At 35.0% G+C, this 18851-nt stretch overlaps 2 protein-coding genes across 4 annotated transcripts in view; one reads left to right on the plus strand and one right to left on the minus strand.

Annotated features, from left to right (window-relative positions):
* Window positions 1-13927, minus strand: part of LOC129722057 (oxidative stress-induced growth inhibitor 2-like) — a 70835-nt gene extending 56908 nt beyond the window's left edge. The window contains exons 1-2 of the mRNA XM_055675269.1: window positions 13795-13927; window positions 13532-13660 (exon numbers count right to left, since the gene is read on the minus strand). The gene's annotated coding sequence lies outside the window, so the exon portion shown is untranslated. The remainder of the gene's footprint in view (window positions 1-13531; window positions 13661-13794) is intronic.
* On the plus strand, window positions 1606-4381 carry LOC129722058 (uncharacterized). Of its 3 annotated transcripts, XM_055675273.1 has the most exons (3): window positions 1606-2407; window positions 3614-3980; window positions 4065-4381. In XM_055675273.1, the coding sequence occupies exons 1-3, from the start codon at window positions 2337-2339 to the stop codon at window positions 4371-4373; spliced, it is 747 nt and encodes a 248-aa protein (XP_055531248.1). In that variant the 5' UTR covers window positions 1606-2336; the 3' UTR covers window positions 4374-4381. The 3 variants fall into 3 exon arrangements, with proteins under 3 accessions (XP_055531248.1, XP_055531247.1, XP_055531246.1); XM_055675272.1 differs by having other exon boundaries at window positions 3614-4381; XM_055675271.1 differs by lacking the exons at window positions 3614-3980; window positions 4065-4381 and adding an exon at window positions 2548-3318.
* Window positions 13928-18851: the final 4924 nt, after the last annotated feature.

The following is an 18851-nucleotide window of genomic DNA, read 5'->3' on the forward strand; positions in this document are numbered from 1 at the left end:
GCAGAGTTAGTGTGTATTAGTGCTTTCTTTCTTGTTTCCTTTTGTGGTAAAATTTCTATGCCAGGTTCTTTACGAATAATCGTCGTTGACCCGGAGTTGCCAGATAAATGCCTATTATTTTGCTTGTTAATTTTGATAATTCACCGTAAATAAATCAAATAATGTCCAAGAAGCAATGGATTGTTCTCCAAAATTATTTTAACCAATAATGCTCTCCATGATATATGTAGTTTTCATTGTTTCGAGTGAATAATTGAAGGTCCCGGAACAAACAACATTGATGCGATCGAAGGTTCTGGCAGCATCAGCCATCAGCTGTTGTTCGCTGCCTCATCGCTCGGGTTGGACACCAAATCTGCTCAAGCAATCACGTGACCTCACGAAAAGACTGCAACATTGTTTTGCATTGCGTCTTGTTGAGAGGAGGTTTTCACGTTGTTGATGAAATTTCTTATTTTACCTAGAGTTGTAGAAAGTAAGTTTGCTGAAGTGAGACTGTTTCTGAATAGTTATATATATAGCAATTTAACGAATTGGTAAGTATCGATTAGTATTAGCCAGAATTACAAAGCAAGTTGTAGATAAAATCTTTTCGAGTGATTAATCGAAATATTGCTTTTTTTATGAAAAGAAAATGTCGCAAAAGCGGAACGCACAGTGTGCGGCACTGAAATTGCGAGAGGTTGCGAAGCGTAAACCTGGACCATGGGAGGCTGAACGTCAAGGTGAAACTTTCGACTCAGTGGACATCGATGTATCAGTCACAAAGCAGGATGTAACGATGCAGGAATCGGATTTATCCGATCTGTTTTTGGATGATGAAAATAACGAGTCCAGTGTATTTGATGATGATTCCGATAGCATCTCATTATCGTCAACGTCATCTCAAAAATGGATAGAGAATTTTTCATCCGATATCGATTTTTATGATGACTTCGACTGCATCTCTCTACCATCATCAACAACCCGAAAACGCGAGAGTGATATTTATTTCGACGACCTAACTTCTTCTGTTGCGAACTGCGCTGTCAATGATGTTTTTGAAGAAAGTAGCGATGCTGAATGCGAAATATCGACAGAAATCAATTTTGCCACCTATCAACCAAGCATTGTGGATCTAACGGGAGTTCCGCTATTTTCAGCAGGTTATTTTTAATTCAAGAAAAATCCTATCATAGAAACACAATGAAACAAAAGTGGCTATCTAAAGAATTTACTGAAAAAAAAAAACATATATTTGAATTCATTTTTGTTTCTATTGTTTTTTTATAATACCTAAACTTCAGGATATGAAACTTCTGAGAATGATGAAATAAATGAACATGCTAACACAATCGATTCTGTGGAATGTGAAGGTGGAGATGATGATAACTTCGATCTGAGTGTACCTGAGGAATCTCAATGTGATAGTGATAAGGTGAAATCTGAGCGAAAAAAGATACCAAAATTACGACGTGGTAGATCGAACAGAATGGTTTGTGATACGGACCAATTTTATTACCAAACAGTTCCCTCTTGGTTTGTCGTAGAAGGTCGAAGAATCGTTGAGATTAATTATGTTTTAAAATGTCTCGTGCAAGCTCAAGCTCATCATTCGACATCGTGCAGTGGTTTGCTATGCCTGTACCGAGAAAATTATCAGTCAATGGTATCAACTCTTTGGTTCAAATGCAATGAACGTGATATGTTTTTCAAACTTCGGTCAGAAGAACCATCCAATAAGTCTAAATTAAGAAAATCTATGGTCTGGGCTACTACGTGCTCTGGAAGTAGCTACACAAAAACAAAAGAGATACTGGCTTTTTGCGATATCCCATTCATGCCGTCAACAACATTCACATCAGATGAAAGGGAAATGGATATTGTGCTGGAAGATGCTAAAGATGCATCATTGGACAAAGCAGTTGAAGAAGAAAAAGCAGCCTATCTCGAGGAGATTCGTTCTAACGGAGCCGTAGTTAACGACGAACAGCCGATCAAGTTGGAAGTCTCACTAGATGCAAGCTGGGGTTCACGAAGTTATGGAACTCGATTTACTTCTGCATCTGGAGCTGGAGTAATTGTAGGCGAAAAAACTAAAAAAATACTCTTTGTCGCATGCCGAAACAAAAGATGTTCAATTTGTACGCGTGAGCAACGAAAAGGAAAAACTGAAGGAAAAACTTCTCCGAAATCACACAAATGTTACCGAAACTACTCAGGAGCGTCAGGTGGCATGGAGCCCGATATTATGATTGAGGGATGTGTTAAGCTTTTCAAAAATAGTGTGTGGCTAACGAAGATTACAACTGACGGTGATTCAACCACTGTTTCGAGAATAAAAAATCATGTGAAATATGGTCCAACCATCGAACATCAGCTTTGTTGTAACCATGTGCTTAAAAACTGCGGAAAGAAGTTACGGGAGGTATGTATTGTTATCTGGGTCTAATCAAGATATTTGGGTGAATAAAGATCATATTTCAAAAAAGTGCACTACACTTCCGCTGTGTGGGGAGACACTTTTAAGGGATTATATTTTAATTCTGACCATTTCTTAATTATCAGCTGAAATGTCCAAAAGACGTTAAGGAAATTGTTTCTAACAACATTGGACGGATAACTCTCGGAATTCGTAGCGCTATAAAACACTGTGCAGAGAAAACAAAGGGAGCAGATGTACAAAATCTTTATAAAGATATAAGAAATGCACCTTTTCATGTATTCGGACAACATCAAAATTGTAGAAACTATTTTTACTCTAAGAGGTCCACGGTTGTGAAACAGCCCATGAGGAATATAGAGGATTCCTCAATAACGAACCGGACTATGGTTGATGGCCAGCTAAATGATGAAGAACTGAAGCAAATAGACGAGGTGTGCCACGTAGAACAATTAATAAAATCGGGTGTATGGTCAAAAATACAAGCCATTGTTAATGCAGTAGCAGCTAAAGCCGAGTCATTGAAGTATAATAAGACCAGTAATATGTAAGTACTTTTCACTAGTTTTTAACGTCTCGAGCTCGGTGATTATAAAAGAAAACATTAGTGAACCACTGCTAATTTGGAACAAACTTACAATATTTTTTTCGTAGCAGATTTTTCCAATGGGGCCGCATGATGATAATGGTGAACATTAAAGGTTAAAAAAATTCCATCTCTAACATAAAACAAATATACTATCTGTGGAAATTTTATGTTTTATGTTAAATTTTCCCAGGAGACCAAAAAATATTAAACGATAGGTCCCTGGGGTCTGAACCATGCAAAACAGAAAAAAATATCTGGTTGAATTTTCATATAGTTAGTTTTATTAAAAGTAAAGTTGGATATTCTTTTTTGGCAGCAAATTAATTACATTTAATGTATACCCAAGGATTTATAATTGGTTGAACGGCTCAAAAGTTTCAAAATTTTGAAAATTCTGGCAAAGTCGATTTTTTGGGATTTTATGACAGAAAATGTCACTCGAACAAAATATACAAATCTAAAATTTTTCGGTAAAGGACAATTGTAGCGATTTTGAGTATGATCTGAACAAAATAATTTCCGGATAGAACTTTTTGTTGTATATAATATATATTCTCAAAAATATTACTCACTGAATCTATTTCTAATGAACTGTTTTCAAGGTCTGAAAACGTATTCACAAGATTGTGTAAATATAACATGGGAAAAAGACTTAACCTAATGAACAGAGGTTCATATCAGCGACGAGTTTGGGTAACGACATTGGAGCACAATGAGGTTGGCCGTTGGCATTTAAATTGTATGGATGTTTTTGCTGGATGCCATCCGGGAAGAGTATACGACGAGCTTATGGAAGAGCGAGAACGATTGAGAGACGCATCATACAAATCCAGAAAACGACCTGACTTCAGTCGTAAGCCTTCGAAATCTACACCAGTTGAAAAGGACAACGGAGAAAACGCTGTCACTGAAGCACAGCGGATAATGGATATTGAGAACATCAAACCGATCGTGATTCAAAGCTTTTGCGTAAGTAACCAATACTTTGCGTAAACTCGTCCAAAAATCTTATATAAATATAATAGGTACAATAATTTAGTTAAACAATTACAGCTGACAGAAGAATCCAAGCAAAAGTTACTACATCCGATGAAGTCGTCTGAGATGGAGGAATTTGTGAAAGGTCGTATCCTCCCAAAATTTGCGGCCGAAATTATCAGCTCAACCACGAGAACTCTTGAACGGAAATGTCTCCATTTATTGCAATCAACAACGGCATGGAACTTTATCAAGCAAAATCTGAGTGTTGTTGGTTCTGTTTTAGATAATTTTAATAAAACTTCAGAATCAAAAATGGGTGAAACGAAAGTTTACATCGATTCCTGTCACCAGTACTTATGTTGTATACCCGATGGTATTTAATTTTTACAATAGATGGTTTAGGAAATTTGTCATTTTTTTCCATTAGCTGTTTCAGATGACGGAAGCTCTATCATGATCATACGAAAAAATCCTGTGAGAGCGCAGTCAAAGAACTCGCTGCAAAAAATAAATTAGGATTGGGAATTCAGATAAAAAATGAAGAAATCATATTAGATTCTAAGACTCTAAATGAGGTCCAGATAGCATTACACGTCACGAAAGCATCGAAAGTAATATTGGCGTGCGTGAATGAGCGAAATTTGTACGATTTTATATTTACAGAGGTTATCCAAGACTCTGAATACTTCAAAGAAAAAATTGAAGAGAAACTGCAGACGTTCGTCGACAAGTATCTGCTGGTCGAGATTGTGCGACAGGGAATAGATGTAAAAAATTAAGCCGACCATTGTAACTAACATTTCGTCCACAAATGAGGTGAATGAGAGATAAAATGAAAATTGATATTGAGTAGAAAATACTTTTTTTCGAAAGAAAAACTAATTCTAATTACACTCATTTTACACCAATTACTCCAATCAACCTTTTCCACTTTGTTGTTTACATTTTTTAACGTTGTTCTATTAAACATTCAGATAAAATACCTTCAGGAAAAAACTGTTTAAAAAATCATATTTAAAATTATTTATTTGATAACAACACTTTTCTCACGAAGCTAATTTTCGCCAATAGTAACTGATCGCAGCGGCACGCTTCAACTTAGCGTCATCACAACTACTTTCGAATGCAACCACCAATAGCAACGCACTTAGGATTTTCAAAACAAATAAGACAACGACAAGAAGAAAACATGGCACTGATCTTCGTTTAACCTTAATGGGCAACAAAGGCGCCATTTTGAATTTTTGAGAAATCGGAAATTTTCGATGTTTTTTCGGCGCCATTTTGTTTTAAGACCAAATTTCGAGGTTCTAAGAGTTTATCCACATATAAGCATCTTCTTACCCATCTTTTAAAATAAAACAATAAATCGGACACAAAATGAGCTCAAAACGGTGACTCTACGGTAAAAAAGTCTCGGAAATCAAATGGTAGGTGTCCGATTCTTGTAAAATATAAGCAATATGTCGATTTTGCCCCAATTCCCCTACAATACAAAAATAGGTTTATCTCGACGTTAAATTAACTTATTCGAAATCTGTTTAATATCAAGAGTGTAAGCGATACTCAAAGATACAATAACAATTTGTCTTCACATGATCCTTTCCTTTTTACGGGGAGGGGGTCGCATTGGACTTTATCGAAGACGCGATGATTCTGTCTCATAGCTAGAGCGAATTTTTATGTTATGCCCGGTCCTGGCCAAAAATGCAACCCCCTTTCGGCAAAAGGGGGAGGATCATGTAAAGACAATTTGATATTGTATCTTTGAGTATCGCTTACACTCTTGATATTACATTAAACAAATTTCAAATAAGTTAATCTAACGTCGAAACGAACCTATTCTAGTACTGTAGGGGAATTGGGGCACAATTAATATGTTGCTGACATTTTACGTCAATCAGACTAATCGATTCCTGAGACTTTTCTACTCGGTATAAAACATACTTTGACCACCACTTGTAGATATTAGCGCATTACCATTGATGATCAGACATACTCGATATGGTTTTGCTTTGTGAAATATACTAAAACCATGCCAAAACCGGTTTCGTAGAATCACCGTTTTTGTCCGATTTAAGATCTATTTTTTTTAAAGATGGGTAAGAAGATGCTTATATGTGGACAGACTCTTAGAATTTTGATTTTCGGCTTTAAAACAAAATGGCGACGAAAAAACATCAAAAATTTCTGATTTCTCAAAAGTTCAAAATGGCGCCATTGTTGCCCCTTAAGTTGAAACATGTTCAAACTCGGGGAAATTTAGTTTTGCAAAATACACAAAAACATTATATATAGAAGCCAAGGCAGAAAAAAGGTCAATTTTTGTTGCACTATGTAATTTTTTAGGCCAATGAACAAAATATTCATGGTCGGTTTTCAAAATTCGATGATGAATTTTTTCCATACAAGCATTGCCACCCTATTGCATACTGGCCCAGGATTGAAATCTGACAGATCAAAATTATTAGCGCTCTCAGAGTTTGACCAATCGGTTTACAATCTTCTACAAAGTTTCTTGGTATAGTTAAAGCTTAAATTTAGATGTTTGCATTAGTTAGGAATTTAGCTGCAAAGGTGGCGTTGCGATGCCAACTTTTTTCCCTTACACGCTAGAGCTTTGCGGGTTCTCTTAATTCTATGAAACTTTACAGAGTGTAAAAAATTTCTAAATCTTCGGGTTTTAGAGATATATTAGTTTTTATGAAATTTGTCTGAATTTCATGTTTTATTGTGATAATTTTATAACTTCGCTCGAAGCGCTTATAATTTCGTTCTGCTAGATTTCAATCCTGGCCCAGTGTGCATTGCAGCCGCCAGATCGATAAGTATTCCTGTACCAATCTTCGTATTTTAGCTGGAAATTTTCTCGACTCAGCATTGGGGCACGGAGCATCGTTGTACTTATCGTACAACATGCAAAATGTGCCAAAAACAATTTTGATAACGAATTCTCTTAACTAATCTAGTTGATCGAGACCGCTATTAGCCCTCAGGACTAGCGTGCGATATTGTTGTTGTTGTTGTTATTGTGATGAAATAAACCCGTGAAATTTCCTTAAATACCTACGAAGAGAAATAACGCGACAAGTGGGCGGGGTCACGCACACAGTATTATGTAAGAAAGTAAAAAAAGGTTGGACTGCGTTGCGCGTTATTATTTAAGCATAGTTTACAGTTCCAAGCGCAGTGAAAAGTTTGACAAGTGAAAAAGCGTAAGTTTTCGCTTGCGAAATCTGTCGTGAAAACCCGTTTGTGGAATACGCGGATATTTCACCAGCCTGCAGTTTACAGTTTAAGTGAAGCGAATTTCAAAAGTTTACACTCCAAGCGAAATGAAAATTGGCTGCAACTGACAGAATAAAAACTCACGCAAGTTTTCGCTTGCTGCTGCTTTTTTCACTACCGTTTGCATGCGTGAAAAAAGTACACCCCAGTGAAAAAGATGAGATCCACATCCTTTGAATTCGATGGAGCGAATTTGTTTACAGTTCCAAGCGAAGTGAAATTTTTGCAGGTTGCATTTTTCACGAGCGTGAAAAAATGAACATTTTGTATGAGATTTTCACTTCGCTTGGAACTCTAAATAGGGCTTTAGGTGTAAAAACGAACGCTGCGCGCAAAGTACCGCTAGCTGTTCAACCATCAACAAACTCGCCATTAAGATGGCATCGAGGACACAAGCGACAAAGCAACCAAGTTTACCCTCCCGTACTATTACTGTTAGCAGGAGAGGTAGCCAAATACGCTCAGAGTGAATTGTATCGTTCCTCCCGTCAATTGCAAACTGAATGCGATCACATTTCAACTATCGAGCTAATTTGAAGTATGTTTGAAATTTGTATACTGTTGTTTTTGAATTGTTTAGTATGTGTATCACAAATTAAACAGCTAGATTGAAACAACTATGTACTCAATTCGGAAAAATCGTTTGTCAATAAGTTAAAAGGACGCCATTAGTGGGACAGTTTAAACACAGTATAAAGTCAAAGATGAGGAAATGGTGGAAAAATTCAAACATTTTCGATTATTGTTTTCGCCGTTCGCAGTCTAAAAACGAAACCTAGATGAAAAGCGTCCAGTGCGTCTTGAACTGTCCTGCAGATCAGACGTTTTTTCGGTTGCTTGTGGACTGGTCTTTGACTGCCTATAGCTTCAAAGTTTGTGTTTTGTCAGTGTGTCTTTTAAAGACTACCTGAAAGTTATTTCCCATCAGTCATTCTCAAGACTACCTACTTTTGAATTTAACATTTGTTTTAACTTTTTTCGTATCACCTGAAATGGCTGGACGGAAAAAGAAACCTCGCATCGCTGCGGGGAAGAAAAGAGAGGCATCTCTTTCTGACACTTCGAGTGTCTGTAGTGACAATCCTTTTGATATTTTGCCTGAGCAAGAAGCTGGCCGACTCTATAAAGGGTCGTAATTGTCTTATTCAGTATTTAACTGAAAAGATGTATAAATTTTTTACACAAGACACAAAGAGCGCCAAGCCGTTCAAGGTCGTATTGGTCGTGGCATAGCCCCTACCCAAGTAATTCTAATGAAACAAAAATCACGAGGCGATAACAGTCAGAGAACTGGAATTTCCCTTTTTAATTATTTAATTCATTTTAACCGCAATGAGGTTAACAACTTAAAATTTTTTGAAAAAGCACATGCTTTGTATAATGTGCGTGTAAAGTGGGAAATTTATAGGAAGTATGGCGAAGGTGAAAAGCATAGCACCCAATGCCGTACTTGCCAACGTTATGGTCATGGTTCCAAATTCTGTAACATGGACCAAAAATGTCTTTATTGTGAAGACTCTTCTCACAAAAAGGTCACATGTCCTGTGAAAGAGAGTAAAAATTTTCGCTGTGCGAATTGTAACGGCAACCATATGTCAAATTTTTATCAATGCCCAGTTCGTTTAGCAATTGTTAAGGCAAGGCAAGGTAAACAAAATTCAATTTCTCAATTAAAACCAACTTCAAAACAAAATTCTCCAAGAGTACCAGTGACGCATTGTTTACCTACTCCTTTGCATACCCGTTTAAGTTATGCACAGGTTACAGGTAGTTCGAACATTATACCGCCTAGTGTTGGTAGTTCGAAAATGACCGTTAATATGGGTAAGCAAAACACGCTACAAAATAATTGTACACCTATTACTCCAGCTAATATTGCTGCCGAAAATATTTTTTCTAATGTCAACTGCCTGGGGCCTATTACGGCAGGTAAACTTTCTTTTTTGCAACAGGCAATGTTCGATCTCATGAACGCCATGTTGCAGGCAAAATCAATGTTTGAAGCCATTCAAATAGGCACAAATTTTACTATTAAAATTGTTTCTAATTTAAAATTTAGCAATGATTTTAAATAAAACAATTAAAATAATAAATTGGAATGCTCGCTCATTGAAGGCCAATGAGAATGAGCTTTTTAATTTTTTAACAGTAAATAATGTGCATATTGCAATTATTACTGAAACATTTTTGAAACCTAACATAAAATTAAAATATGATCCCAATTACGTGGTTCATAGATATGATAGGATTCAGGGTACCGGCGGTGGAGTTACAATTGTTATTCATCGCCGAATCAAACATCGTGCTCTTCCCCATCTTGAGACGAAAGTTATTGAAACGTTTGGGAATTGAAGTTCAAACTGAACTTGGGATTTTATTTATTGCCGCAGCATATTTACCATTTTAATGCACACGCGAGCACAAAAATTATTTTAAAGGTGATTTACAAAAACTCACCAGAAATCGTTCGAATTTTTTTATAATCGGCGATTTTAACGCTAAACATCGTTCATGGAATAATTCTCAAAGTAATTCCAATGGCAAAATTTTATTCAATGATTGTTCTTCAGGATACTATTCTATTTTGTCTCCGAATAGTTTTTCTTCTGTAAGAAACCCTTCAACAATTGATTTGGTGCTAACAGATCAGAGTCATGTATGTAGTGATTTGATCACACATGCTGACTTTGATTCTGACCATCTTCCAATAACTTTTTCTTTATCACATGAATCAGTTTTGAACCCTATGAGCTCTGTTTTTAATTATAACAAAGCTAATTGGGAAAGATACAAAACTCATATTGAGAGAAATTTCAATAATGAGCTTGATTTGCAAAACGAAGTGAATATTGATTCCGCTTTGGAAGCATTAAAATGTGCAATTGTTGATGCCAGGAATTGTTCTGTTCCAAAGGCTCAAGTGAAATTTGATTCACCAATAATTGACGAAAATCTTCAACTTCTAATTCGTTTGAAAAATGTCCGCAGACGTCAATATCAACGTTCTCGTGACCCTGTTTTTAAATCTATTTATAAAGATTTACAGAAAGAGATTAAACATAGATTTACTCTTCTGAGAAATCAAAATTTTGAGACTAAAGTTGAAAAATTGAAACCATATTCAAAACCTTTTTGGAAGCTGTCGAAGATTCTTAAGAAACCTTCAAAGCCTATTCCAGTTTTAAAAGATGGTGAACGTTTTCTTGTATCCAATGAACAAAAGGCTCAAAGACTTGCTCAGCAGTTTGAGGGTGTTCATAACTCAAATCTGAATTTTGTGAGTCCAATTGAAAATGAAGTCACACGTCAATTTGATTTAATTTCTTCCCAGAATTTTTTACCTGCAGAAATAATTGAAACTAACTTGAATGAGATTAAATCAATTATTAAAAATTTGAATACGTCATTTTTAGCTATTTCCCTATAAAATGTTCCTTGGAGACACTGAACTGAAAACGTTCAAAATGCAGGCTTGTTTCAGTATCTTCAAAACCGAACCCAAGTTAAAAGAACTGCAAGATTCTGAAAGATTAATGAGACGAAAATGGAAGATGAACATCTACGCGATCAAATATTTTTCGCTATCCTCCGAAGCCCTACTTGTAGCAGAAATTTTTCGATCATACCAATCCATCCTGAGAAATGTCACTGACGCTCGGGTCAAACCGTCAAATCCATAAAGTCTTGTGGATGTAAGATTTGGACCACTGCGACCATTATTTTGATCTTTTGTGGTAAAGTCTTGTGGATATAAAGTGTCTTGCCAAAGTAATCGTTTAATGTGCTTAAAAATTATCGAATTTTCGTTTGTTAAATATTGTGTGCTTTTTATTATAACAAGTCTCATAAACTGTTTATGCATTAACTGTGTAATTTTCTATTGTTTCCGAAATGGCATAGTAGCGTAACTTACTGGGTTACGTTTGTCAGTGATGTTTTACCGCTACCTGATTCGCTGCTTTTTTGTAGCGTAGACAGGTTTTATGTCAAACAGATTCTTGTGTGATTTCGCTTCAAAAATGAACACGAGTTCAAACACAAAAATAACCGCATGCATAGTTTTTCGCTACACGCGAATTGGATCGGCCCCCGATCGACGTCGAGGGGAAGCAATAAAAAATGGTTCCTCATGAACCTAATAAAATTCGGTAACATACTTAATTTACTTCCACAAACGAACCAAACCACTCTCGAACATGTTTCCATTTTCCACAATTAATAATTCCAATTTTGTACTAATTGCCAATTCAATACAACATGCCATCTATCGAGAACACGTGATTCATGTTTGCTCGAGAAAAACGTGTTTCCATTCTGCTGAATCATTGTGCTGGTATCGTGATGATAGGCATAACGATTCATGTGACAGTACAATCGATATCTTATGCACTATTATTGTGATTATTGTCAATCAGTTTATGATTTGCTGTACTGTTTAAAAATTACATGTGATGAAAACTCACTTAGAAAATCGAAAGATAAAGGTCAAACACTGTGCCTTTGTTATTTGATTACCTTCGTCAAGCGGAACTTCGGGTCGCTTATTGTCAAAGCAGTAGCCCATGCTTAATGTTTTACTGCTCATACCAGCGAAAACAAAACACGAGCACTAACCTTAGCTCGCTCAAGCTAGCCGACCAACAACGGCGCAAACATAGCACGAAGCTAAGGTCATCCTTGACCGTCTGCTGTGAAGTAAATCGCCGTTCGAGTGATATTTTGCTACGTGCGACTTAACACATCAATTCTAGTGGTTAGAACTATGAATGTTAGAAGAAATTTACACGCTACTATTTGCAGGATCCCGTCAGCCCCAACATAAGCAGACACTTTCGTGTCGTTTTGTGTATGGCTAGATATTATGTTAAAATAAATGAAATCTTCCACAATGGTTGTGGGTGTGATTTGAATTAATAGGAGGACGAATAATTATTTTTTCAAGGTGAAAAAATGTACGGGTCAGGATCGTGTTTTTCTCTGCTATATTCTTCCTATGATTTTACAGATAGTGGAGGAAAAATAAAAATGGTGGGAATAAGACAACTAAGCTAATTATTGTTTATGCAATAAATATTACAAATGTCAAATATGTGAAAAATATTCAGAAATATCAAAAATACTAGAAAACTTAAGACTTTACACGTTCGAAAGGTTTCGAATGTTTGTTAGACAAAATGTCCAAAAATGTCAAAACTATCATAAATGTCAAAAATATCAAGAATGTCAAACATGTCAAACATGTTGAAAATGTCAGAAAATGTTAAATCGAATCAAACAAGGCAGATATTTCGAAAATATTAAAAACGATAAAAAATTCAAATATGATAAACATATCTAAAATGTTAATGTATCAAGAAAAACATACTGTGTCAAACACTGTTACCGCCACGCTGAACACGATGGCTGTAAAGTAGCTGTACGTTTTCATTTTTGAGTCTTTTTAAGAACTTGAAATATGGTGTTCATACGACAGATTCAATTCCCATTGTAGATTGAAATAAATCTTGAGACATTAAAAAAACACTTAAAAATGATACCCAGTCACCAGCAAAACAAAAAGTAAAATGTCAAAAAATTTCACCCTTTCTGCCTGACTCAATTATTCTAATTACTGCATAATTCACCACTAGAAATATCTTTCACTCACAACGTATAAATTACACCTGGTTCTCGCACTTGAACAAATTACAATTAGTGTGTATTTAGCACAAAGCAGATTGCACAACCATGCCAACTCGTGTACGAAAGGCGGAAGTAAGCACCGCTGCTGTCTGCCAGCGCGGTATGCTATGCAAGGTAAACAATTTTCTTAGCACTATTACGTTCCATCGATTTCCACCGAGAACCAGTTGTACGTAGTGAAAACAGCGTTCGCTAGCAGCGAACGACGCGAGACATATTTTACTTTATGTATCCACCACTATCGTAGCATGATGCACAAACATTCCTAAGAACTCCTTACTCCGCCGGTTGCATTTGAGAAATACTTGACTGATGAATGCACATGTTGCTAGTAACAACCAGGCCAGACGCGAAAAATGCGACTTGGTTGAAGTGGAAAGAAAAAAGATAAATTAAGCCAACCGAGATCAATTTCCACTGAGTGTAAACCGAGTACCAAGCACACTTTACGAATACTTTTCCATTCGCGGGGCACGTGCGGCTATCAATTTTTCCATGTCACTTTTTTTGCTACTCCTAGCTTGTCGTCCAAATGCTGCCAAATACAATTAGTTGATATTAACACTTACAGGTAGAAACTATGTAGCAAATTCGTACGGACATTCGATTAATTTCCACAGCACACAGCGGCACAGCGAGAAAATTTCCTCATCACACACTTTTCCACAATTCACACGAAAATGTTTTCTGATGAGCAGCTAAAACATGTCCAAAAACAACTAATCATTAATCGACTGCAGCAGGGCGGTGAAATTCGTAAACTATCCTTCACTGGTTCGCGTCTCGCCTACGGTTTGCACGGAAAAGGCAAAATTCTAGTATCACTGCCAACCTGCACTTCGGAAAAAAGTGAAAAAGATGTGTATATATAGGTGGGTAGGCGTGCGTTCCAACTTCGAGCTCAGTCGTTCTGTCGGCACTGGCACAGTTCGTTTTTCGCGTCAGGATCGATTCACACTCGGCATCCAACTGAGGAGAAATGGTTCGGTCTATGGTCTGTCAGGCCACAGAAGCTGTCTGTCGGCCGGGATGACGAGAAGTGTATGAATATTTTTTGCACTCAGTCGCCTCGCCACCACGGCAAGGCGAGACACAGACCCGATTGCATGGGAAGCGTGTTTTTCACCCAACCACCCACCGAACGGCGCACTAGCTATGAGGCGAAGACGAACGAACGAAACAGAACGGGCGGGGGAGCACAAACATGGCGCAAGTTGTTGGGTTGAGTGCGAGATATGAACCGCCGAAGAAACATGAGGAAATTTCTGCCACTTGTTCTCTCCCATTTTGGTCACTTCGTTATTCGTTTGTAGGTGAGAATAATGCTTATGTTTCCAGGTGGAAATTTCGTAATATTAAATATAGTGTCTTAATCTGTCCTGTGTTAAAAGTTTACGAGTTCGTATGAAAAAGGAAAATAACTATCCTATTTCTACAGCACTAAATTTTAAATCATAAATAAAGTGGCGCCAATAAAAAAACATTTTCAACAGCGAACAGTCATATTTTAGACCAATCACTCGGCCATTCTGCTGCCTTTCGTCGTCGTATTAATGCATCCCCCAGTAGACGTTACGTAGGACGTTACTTGCTGCTCAAGTAAGAATCAGAAAAAAGAACCATAAACTAGGGTTAAACGAACATGAACGTGAAATTACATTTTTTCGGCCGTTGCCGTCTTCCTAGCTTAGGAGGAAAAAAGAATCAGCGCCAATGGAAATTAACGCTTGTTCGAGGATCTTTATTGCTTGTAGCCGAGATATTGAAGATTAAGTGACGCTACATGTTGTTACATGGCGTTAAAACTGCGGATTAACACGAGGTTCGTGTGTTTATCCAACACTTTTAAATGGGGAAAAATGTCGTTAAAATTCAACAATGGCGACGAAAAGGATTTTCGAAGAAAACTTAAAAAACTGGTAGATATTAGAGATGGCAGTCAAAATGTTTGTGATAGATGACTGAAATGTTGCTGAATCATTTCAGCAACATTTCAGTCATCTTTGTTTACCTTGTGAAAAATAAGAAGTCAAGAAAAGTGAAAAAGCATGCTTTAAACAAAAGTGGAATGAAGATTTTTTTTTTGCAATTCATATTAAAAAAGTAAACTAAACGCATTAGACAAATAAAATATTGATTCACGAGTTCTGTTCTTCTTTCTTACTTTTTCAATGGGAAAGAAAACCATTTCTAGCCAATAATTAAAAAAGCGTCGTCAATTGGATAACTGCCGTATCAACTTTTTACAATCATTGTTTTTTCTTCTTATCATACCTTCATTAAAACCTGAATTTATCCACCTAGTGGTGCAGAACCTTTGTTATACTAACTATTACTTAATACATATTGGGCCAGTTAATTACAAATCGTCTACCAACGTAAGTACAATTTCAATAATGAATTAAATGAATTCAAAAGATAGTTTTCAGAAATTTAATCAAAGACGATCATTGAATTCAAGGAGCTTGACGTGGTTTTCGCAAATATTATGGATGTTATCACTGGAGAATATGAGTCTTATTTTTTTGATCACAAACCAATTTTTAAATGCTGGCTAGAAGCAAATAATTTTTTTTTGGAATAATCGAACGTGGGGAAACAGTCATAGATGAGAATGATGCTGATTTCACATTAGAACAGTAAATATGTACGTTAGTTCTATGCAGTTCAATTTTTTTAATTCTTTGTGATCCAGGCTTAAATACCACACTCCCTTTATTTGCAGAAATCGCAAGACCTAGATTTATGAATCAGCATCAAATATTTTTTACGAATTGAAGCAAACGTTAACAATCCTGCTCTTGAAAAATTATAGTTCAGAAATATACGGGAAAAAATATTACTATTGATGAAAGTTGTCAATTTATTTCTATCTCAAATGCATTGAGACAGCCTGTGAAAATTTTGGATTTTCAGAGTGTAGTCGAGAACATGACATAATCCGAAATAAAGACTTTATAAAACTTGCTTAAATTAGAAAGCAATATATATATATATATATATATATATATATATATATATATATATATATATATATATATATATATATATATATATATATATATATATATATATATATATATATATATATATATATATATATATTTATATATATATATATATATATATATATATATATATATATATATATATAGATATATATATATATATATATATATATATATATATATATATATATATTTATATATATATATATATATATATATATATATATATATATATATATATATATATATATATATATATATATATATATATATATATATATATATATATATATATATATATATATATATATATATATATATATATATATATATATATATATATATATATATATATATATATATATATATATATATCTAATATATATATATATATATATATATATTTATATATATATATATATATATATATATATATATATATATATATATTTATATATATATATATATATATATATATATATATATATATATATATATATATATATATATATATATATATATATATCTTAGATGAGCATAAGCTTTCTCCTTAACTTTCTGTGGTTTGGGTTATCGTAATGTCTCCATTTCTTGTCACCAGTTACGATGCGATGCAGGAATCCTTTTTGATTATGCCTTTGGAGCCGCTGTTCATAAGCAAAGAAACGTCGTTCGACATCTCTGGGTTTTCTTGCTTTTGACTCATTCCTATAGCTTCGACACGTTGAGCCTTGAGACGGCTTACTAAGTACCTCACAATGATTCTCCCAATTTCTTTTAAATTTGGAATGTATAATGTCTCCAGTTCAGCTTCTTCGAAAACCTTTTTCCTTCTACCACTATGCGGTCTTCTACGTGTAAAACGCTATTATTGAAGTGTTGAAACAACTCGCGACACATTTTTTCACTAAAGGAGATTTAACCTTAAGAGCCAGTTCGCGGAGACCGCAACTAGGTCTTGTTTCTAGGTTCTCCTATTGGACTGAAACTTCCAGGGTTTGTTTATCTATATAATAGAATAATGTTTTGCATAATGTCATATTTTTTGAAAAGGGGTAAGTGGGGTAAAAAAGCACGTCAAAAATTGACGTCCAAAAATTGCTAAAAACGTAAAATTGTTATAACTTTGTGTAAACTGAATCGATTGTCATGAAAATTGGCATATTTATTCTACTCTATAAAGTTGTTGCCTTAATGAGAGTTTTTGGAAGTTGCTATCGAGAATACATGATGAGATATTCGCATTTTTCTAAAAAAATAAGGTGACGTTCACGGCAGTTTTTCTCTTGCCAACAGATCTAGGATTAAAATCCTAAAAATACGTTCTGTAGTGCAACTCAAGAGCTTTCATTAGATATATTCAAAAAATGCGCCGTTATAAAGATGCCTGAGAAAATCCATTTTTTCTAGAACATGTTATTGACCATCATATCCCATTGTGCGAGAAGTGAAACTCCGGTTTTGTGTCCTTGTTCTTTATGCACTAATGCACTAATGCAAAAGTTTGCAGAAATTTAGGTTTTTGGAAAAGGGATTAGCAAATATCTTAAAATAACAATATAGTTCACTCTCGAATTTCCCATATATTCCCGTGAAGACAGACAGGGAACACCCCCTCTTGTGGTGAAAAAGGTAACTAAACTCATTGCACAGTGGTACAGTAAGGCAATTTAGGCGGACATAGGCTTTTCGTTGCGATTTTGGTTTGCGGTTTAAAGTCAGAGTTTTTGTAAAAAGTTGTTTCTTATACATAGTCCTCTATACATGTGCGAATGAAAATTAGGGTGGTCCTAAAATCAACGAAATAAAACATTCTTTGGCAAACTTGTAGACTAACTAATTCTAAGTAACTTTGTAAAAAAACTTTTTTGTAGACATGAAACAAACATAAATAATATTATTTGGTATCATTTGATAGAACAAATATTGCATAAATATTGTGAAGAAATACCGAAAGTTGCTTAAAATTAGTTGGTCTACAACTGTGCCGATGAATGTATACATTTATTCATGCAAATAAAAAGTTAGTTTTTTTTCATTTAGTCGATTTCAGGACCACCCTAATTTTCATTTGCACATAAAAAATAGACTAAATATAAGAAACAAGTTCTTAGAAAAAAATTTTACTCTAAACCACAAAATTGCATCGAAAAACTCGTGTCCGCCTACATTGCCTTACTGTACCACTGTGCATTGTTGTTGAATTTCTGTGAGCGTGTGACATTGTCACACACGAAACTGAATTTACTCAATTTTAGATTTATTTGACTCAATTTCATACTTTCACAGAAAAAAATATGTTGCAGATTTCGTGCGTATATTGTTTGTATGTAAAACTAACGCCATTCCGGGAGTTAAATATTGATAATATAATAGATGGAGCTTATCGAGGCACGAAGTAGAAATATTCAAATAATCAGGCCACGACGTGTAAATTGTAAACTAATCCCAAGTTGCTATATACGTGGTTCCCTGTGTAACTTCACTAGCTCAGATCCATCACGGGAAGCAACTTCGAAATGTGCGGCCGTCAAGCTTAAGCTCAATAATCAGGACACGAAGTGTACAATTAAATGAATATTTCAATTACCTCGTGAAAAAGATCAAAGGAGAAACCGCACAATGGTTGTCAATAGTCGTATATGGTTGTTGTGCAACTTTTTGCTTAGATAACATTGAATGTTCTATCAATTTAACAATTTAAGTATGAATACATATCATGTTGTAATTGGTTTAAAAGCTTTATTATATTAAATATAAAAGATATTCAACAAAACAAACATAATTATTGATAACAACTGTTATGCAAAAACTATTATTTAATGTTTAGTTTTCTTCGTTTTGAAAGTATTTTTTGTTTTTTTTTATTCCTCCGAATTTT

The sequence above is a fragment of the Wyeomyia smithii genome, chromosome 2, assembly GCF_029784165.1.
Source record: "Wyeomyia smithii strain HCP4-BCI-WySm-NY-G18 chromosome 2, ASM2978416v1, whole genome shotgun sequence".
NCBI lineage: Eukaryota > Metazoa > Arthropoda > Insecta > Diptera > Culicidae > Wyeomyia > Wyeomyia smithii.

What these genes read in the sequence shown, in the direction of transcription:
- LOC129722058 (XM_055675271.1), top strand. Translation starts at nt 1,646, where the DNA reads ATGGTATCAACTCTTTGGTTCAAATGCAATGAACGTGATATGTTTTTC. An exon ending in GCGGAAAGAAGTTACGGGAG is followed by an intron (nt 2,408 to 2,547) that starts GTATGTATTGTT and finishes CTTAATTATCAG; the next exon opens with CTGAAATGTCCAAAAGACGT.